We start from the raw sequence: 6,786 nt of genomic DNA on the forward strand, positions 1-6,786 counted from the left end.
AATAATAATAATAATAATAATAATAATAATAATAATAATAATAATAATAATGTAGCACCTCCAGGCAGTAGCCAAGGCAGTTCTTTCCCTGACACATCCTCTTCCTGTTCCAGAGCAGGAATGTGGGGTGTAAGGCTTGAGAGTTTTGTTTCAGAGCAGTAAAAATGTTGCAGCCACTTGTGATATAATTGCTAGAACAGACTAACATTCCTCTTAACCAGCGAACTAGAGCATACATTACAAGGCAATTGTTGACTGATCTCTGCCCACCTTTGCTGGTTCAAGCTTCAGAAGATCTGACCCAAGTCATGTTCATTATAGAAGAATTATAACCCATTTGTTATAACAGGTGAAACTGTTCAGAGCCTATTAAACATCTTACTCTGTCCAGACATCACACCATTACATCTAAACCAACACGCTATGATTTGCATTTACCTGTTTGATCCATTCATGTAGCATCAAACTATGGTTTGATTTTATTCCTGAATGGTATCAATCTAATAAGAGACAAAGTGTTTTTATTTTATTATGTTCTATATGTTTTAATGCTGCCTTTAACTTGCAATTTAGGTTTTCTAACTTGTGTACAGTCCTCCCTCCATTTTTGTGGTCTTCAGACTCGTGTTCCTCGCTTATGCACAAGGGACAAATGGAGGGGGAAAGAATGGGGCATGAGCTTATGGCGCACCCCTGCAACTATATTCAAGCCAATGGGGCTTGAATATAAGCAAAACTCCGTTTTCATGAGGGGGTCCGGAAGGGATCCCCACGAAAAAATAGGGGCAACTGTATTATGAGATTTTTAATTGTACTGTGCAATTAAAATGTTGCTTGTTACCTTGGATATCTTGCCCAGAGAAAGGCAGGAAATAAATAAAACAAAATAAAATAAATACAATTATAACAAATAAATAAGCAAGATGCTCTACCAGTACAGTTGGACTTTCAGTTCCACAGCCACTTAACACTAAAAAAAAATTCTATCCTAAGAAGAGAAAGATAACAATCACATTGATGGGATTATATCCTTGATTCAGTATACTGTATTACATCTTGACTTAAAAGGACCCCAAATAGTTAGGATGAGAGAGACATTTGCCTTAGGTCTTGCAGAACTTCTAATAGACGGGAGCTGCATGAACACTGCAAAAATAATCCAGGTTGACATTTTAACTGCCATGGCTGAATGCTATGGAATTCTGGGGATTGTAGTTTTGTGAAATATTTAGCCTTCTCCGTGAGAGCTCTGACATCACAACAAACTATCATTCCCAGAATTTCACAGCACTGAGCCATGGCAATTAAAGAGGTGTCAAAATGAATAATTTCTGAAGTGTGGATGCAGCCATAGTCTAAAGTAGTAGGATAAGTAAACCAATTATTTTATCACAAATTTCACTGACTACTGGTATCTGCAACTATACAACATTTAGTTCACCATTCCCATTTCTGCCCTAAAAGAGGCCTTTAAATTATTAGGTTCCACAATAATGTGACAAAATATCACACACACAGAGAGAGAGAGAGAGAGAGAGAGAGAGAGAGAGAAAGAGAGAGAGAGATCCCTGTTTTATGGAAGTCCATAGCATTCAGCAAGGAAACCACTAAAACACCTTGTTAGAGTTAAGGACAGTTTGACTGAAAAATAAGCAGCTTTAGTTTTAACACATTTCAAACAGCAAAGCTATGAAACCCCCTGGATATGTATACCTATTTTTGGATGTCCTATTACAAAGTACATTCGAGCAAGTATAAAGGAAGCAATATATATGTTCTGCAATCTGATGAAACAATTTTAAATGAAGGAAATGTTTACTATTTATAGACTCTGAACAGTCTGAATTCAAAGATTAATAAAATTGTATTATCAAAAAACACAAAAATACTAAATTGCTACTACTAATATTCCACCATGTCAAAAAATCAGCAATTGGTTTCAGCATATCTTTTCCAAGATGATTTAATGTTTTGAAAACAGCCAATCATATAGAATAATTTACAATTATTTCAGATTTGACATGGACATGTTGTTCCACTTCTTTACTGTCTCTTGCTTATCTAAAAGGCTTGATTATTAAGTGATACTGAATATCACCAATATGAGACATAAACACAGTAAGTATACTATGGGAAAAGAATTTAAATTATCTATGGTCTATCATCTGCATATTTAGCCTTTTTTTTTTTTTTTTTTTTGCATATTTATGCTTGTAGTCAAAACTAAAATTCATGGTTTAAAATGAAAGAAGATAAGAAAGCATGTTGTATCAACACACCAAGCAGAACACAATAGCCCTGACCCTCTCCATAATTACTTTTGTTTGCAACTATGTATGGGAAGGTGAGGACTCTGAACCAGTTTTTGCTCTCCTTGGTGGCTTTCTATACTGAAAATCCAGTGTTCCGGGGAACGCAGAAGCTCTGTACTTCAGACTGTTACTCTCCAGGCATAGAGGATGACAGAAGTGATGACAGCAAGCAAAAGGGGAGCAGTGAGACGCTATATGTATTGTTCTCACACTTGTCTGCTGTCTTCACAGAGCAGACCTATTTAAAAAAACTGAGAGACAAGAATCCTCCTGCCCTGTTTTTACATACTTCATAGATATCTGTATTGAACAGATGACAGAAAAGGAGATTCCATGAGTTACTGCCTGGAAAACGAGCAGTAATTTACAAGCTTAGTTTAGTATGGTGACCATATGAACACAGAATGCATGTTCTCATAGAGACTAATAGATTTAATCAGCATCCCAACAGATGCTCTTATTCTGTTACGGCTAAACTTGCTATATCATGAAAAATTAATTACATTTCAAAGCAGTTTTCCTGACAGGTAGTACATATGCATGCCACTCATGGTTACAAACATGCATTTCAAACCATTTGGCCTATGCCCAAAAATTCCTGTACAAGTCATTAAAGCTAAGTTTAGCTATAAGCCATACTGCAGTAGAGTGTTGTTTGGACTCTGTGTTCAAAAGAATAAATTAAATGAAAGGTTACTCAGCACCTCTTTTAAACAGCAAGAAATTTGCTTCATGCAATCAACTGCACTTTTATCACACAAATGAATAAGCTTGATATTAATCTGATGCTTGATACAAATCTCAAAAATCCTATATCCTGATCTTGGGGTGTGAAGAAAACAAGCTGCGCATATTATAGGTCAATACAAACATTGCTGACTGATAAATCAAGGAGAGCCAGTTTAGCACAGAAGAGGTTGTTGCTGTTTTGTGCCTTCAAATCACTTCCAACTTGCGTTGACTCAAAGGTGAACCTATTACAGGGTTTTCTTGGCAAGATTTGTTCAGAGGGGATTTGCCTTCCTCTGAGGCTGAGGCTTGCCCACGGTCCCCCTGTGGGTTTCTATGGCTGGGCGAGGATTTGAACCCAGCTCTCTAATGTCGTAGCCCAACACTCAAACCACTACACCACGCTGGCTCTCTACAGAAGGCTACTGCAATGGAATAATTTCTGAGGTGTGTTTGCCAGGAAGATATGTTTACATAAATGATAGCCTGTCAACACCAACACTTTGACCACATGTTACTACATCGTGACATGTGTTCAACTCATTTCATAGGGTCTCCTAACCTTTAATGGGAGGCCGTTTTAAAAGTGATTCCATGCATCTACACAAGAAAGCATGTACCAGTAACTGTAGCTCCTCAAAACAATTTTGATGTGGGAACAGCAACATCCAGCATTAGAGAAAAAATGGGCCAATTTCAGACATATGTAATCCCAAGTAGACTGTAAGGTGTCTGAATGATACCAAACACATAAGACATCAGTTCAACTTGAATTAGGACACACATTTTCAGCTACCATAAATATAGAGATTTCCTAACTGCATGAATTGTGTGTACATGCCTTCAAGTTACCTGTCGACTTATGGCAACCCCATCAATTTCACAGGGCTTTCTTAGGCAAGGACTACTCAGAGGTTGTTTTGTTACTTCCTTCCTCTGAAAGGATAGCCTACAGCACCTGGTACTCATTGGCCGTCTTCCATCTAGGTACTAACAAGGGCTGACCCTGCTTAGTTTCCAAGATCTATTTAGGCTTACTGCATGAACTAAGGACTTCGAAACTGTATTTGTTCATCTTTCTGCACACATACAAAAGATGTGTATGAAAACAAATGCGTTTATGAAAAAACAACGTAATAACGAATAAAAAAATAACTGAACAGTCATGGGTGCCAGCTTCAAAGATGCACAGCCTGACATTGTAAATACAAATCCCAAAAGGTTTAATAGAGTGTATTCATATTCCTGGTCGCAGTCAAAATGCTTGACGTTTTGTCTCTCAAAAGTGGTGGGCAACTTCATGTGGATCTTACCTATTACACTCTAACCAAGTTGGCAAGCGCCAGCCATTACTCTTTAATGCAAAGGAAATCCAAATGCATTGGCAAGTACTGTATTTCAGGGAGAAGAAGAAGAAGGTCTAGTTATCCACAACCTCTGTAGCGCAGCCAGAAAGAATACCCTCCTAAGCAGCCTATCCAAGGCCAGTTCGAAGCGTTGCATCAAAGCAGAGGAGTGGTTACAGAATGCCAAAGACAGAGACCTACCCCCCCCCATGGCCCAGTCTTCCCAAAGGAATGGCAGGAAGGGAACCCCTTCTCAAGGGCTCATCAGGGGGGGCAGCGGAGGAGAGGGAAAGGCCTGCTTTACTAGTGGGAGGAAAACAAAAACACATATACACACACACACAAAACTGTGCACATACATATATCCCTCTTCATACACACACACACAGCATCTATACACACAGATGTATTTCCCTTGATACATACACATACAAGCACACACACATATTCCTTCCATACACACACATTCCCCTTTACATACATTCCTCTCTCTCTCCCTACACACACACACACACACACACACATATTCCCCTTCACACACACACACACAATATATATCGCCATGAGTAGAAATTGACTCGATGGCAGTTAACAACAAATGCGCACACACACACTCGCATTCATCCATTCACACACACACGTATATATTCATTGTCGGCGGAGTGTTGTGTGAGCGAGACTTGTCTCCTCTTCCATCGATTACAAAAAAGACAACCCCAGCAGCATCAGCATCAGGGACTGGTGCAATGCAACACACTCGGATTGGGGGCGCGGAGGGGGGGCAGAGAGAAGGCTGGGTGCTTTTCCTCTCCTCCTCCTCCTCCTCGAAGGAAGGCTAACACCTGGGTCTTAGGAGGTGATCCCCCCCCCCGAAGGCGAATAAAGGCCTGGCTCTCCTCTCCTTCCTTCCTTGGCCTCGCCCTCCCTGCCTGCCAACAAAAGCCCCGCAAGCCAGATGAGCCACGATGAAGGATCCCCCAGGGACACACACAGAGGCAGCACAACAAGCCCCTCCGCTGTTCCCATTACACACACACACACAACTTCCCCCACTTTCCAGGGGAAGGAACAATAGGGAGAGGAAGGGGGATACCCGATTGCAACAACATTTTGGGAATGCAACGCCATCAGCCTTGGAGGGAAGAAAGGAGAGCTAGGGCTGGGAGAAGGAGGGGGGTCTCCCCACACTCCCCCGCCTTTTCTCCCCTTCTCTGGGTCTCTTTCCCACCAGCCCCTTCCTTCCCTCCTTCCTCCCAAACCCCCTCAAGAGACCCCTTTTCAGTCCTCCCCAAACCTCCCCCCATTTTAAACCCCAAGCCGCCCCTCGCCATTTGAAAGGCCGAAGCCTTTCCCCTTCGCCTTGGTCCTCTCTCCCAACCCCCCATTTCCAAAGGCCTAGCCGCCCCTTCATTTCTAGACCTCCAACCTCCGCCTCAACCTCCCCCCAGTTTCTAGGTCTCTAGCTGCCCCCCCCCTTTCATTTTAGGCCCTTAACAACCTTCCTCTCAAAACCCCTCATTTTGAATTTCCGACCTATTCGTCGAAGCCCCCCCTTTTTAAGCCCTGGCCGTTACAGCCCCCCCCTCCTCCTCCTCCTCCACAATGGCTTCCCTCCCGGAGGAGGAGGAGGAGGGAGGATCATAAAGTGAACAACACCAACAACGCCCCCCACAGACACACAGAGTCCCCTGTCGTCGTCGTCGTCGTTGCCGTGAAGGTGGCTGTGCTTTACCTCATGTTGCCGCCCTGGGTCCGGGGCCCCTTCCTCCTGGTCTCCCCCGGCTCCTCTCCGTCCTCTGGCCTCAGGAGGAGGAGGAGGAGGAGGCAGGGAGGGGGAGCCGGGTCCCCCTTGCGGCGCCAGCCAGTCCCGCCTTCGCCTTGGCAACCCTGGCCCAGCCAGGCCTCGGCGGGGAGTCAGTCAGCAGCGAAAGAAGGAGGAGGGCTGCGCGGGAGAGTCGGCAGCGAGGGGCCTCAGAGAGAGAAAGGAGCCCAAGGAAGGAAGGAAGGAAGGAGGAGGAGGAGGGAGAGCGGGAGACGCCGGTTCGCACGCGGGGAGGGCGGGGGAGAGCACGCAGGCCCGAGGGGCGGGGACAAGGGAAGCCACGCCCACCGCCCTGCTCCGCATTCCATGCGGGATCCAAAGCGGCGGAAGGAAGACGCAATCGCCGCTGCTCTCCAGCGCCCCCTGCTGCCCGCCGCCCGCTCGGGGGAGTGCCCTGGCTCACCCAGCAATGGCAAGTAGCCTTGTACTGTATTGTATAGCAATGTATACCATTGTGAGAGAATGCTGGCATGGAAGAGAACTGGGGGGAGATATATATATATATATATCTTCCATGCCAGCATTCTCTGAAGATGCCAGCCACAGATATACATATATATATATATATATATATATA

The 6,786-nt window shown here is 43.9% G+C and overlaps 1 protein-coding gene across 3 annotated transcripts in view; it reads right to left on the minus strand.

Moving 5' to 3' along the window:
- Positions 1 to 6,412, minus strand: part of ENAH (ENAH actin regulator) — a 98,150-nt gene extending 91,738 nt beyond the window's left edge. Inside the window, exon 1 of one of the 3 annotated variants that reach the window (XM_042454324.1) lies at positions 6,120 to 6,412. In XM_042454324.1, the coding sequence (XP_042310258.1) occupies positions 6,120 to 6,124 (5 nt within the window). In that variant the 5' untranslated portion in view covers positions 6,125 to 6,412. The remainder of the gene's footprint in view (positions 1 to 6,119) is intronic. The other 2 variants (XM_042454359.1, XM_042454351.1) reach the window with 2 other exon arrangements.
- Between the last annotated feature and the right edge of the window lie 374 nt (positions 6,413 to 6,786).

This window comes from Sceloporus undulatus, chromosome 1 (assembly GCF_019175285.1).
Source record: "Sceloporus undulatus isolate JIND9_A2432 ecotype Alabama chromosome 1, SceUnd_v1.1, whole genome shotgun sequence".
Lineage (NCBI taxonomy): Eukaryota > Metazoa > Chordata > Lepidosauria > Squamata > Phrynosomatidae > Sceloporus > Sceloporus undulatus.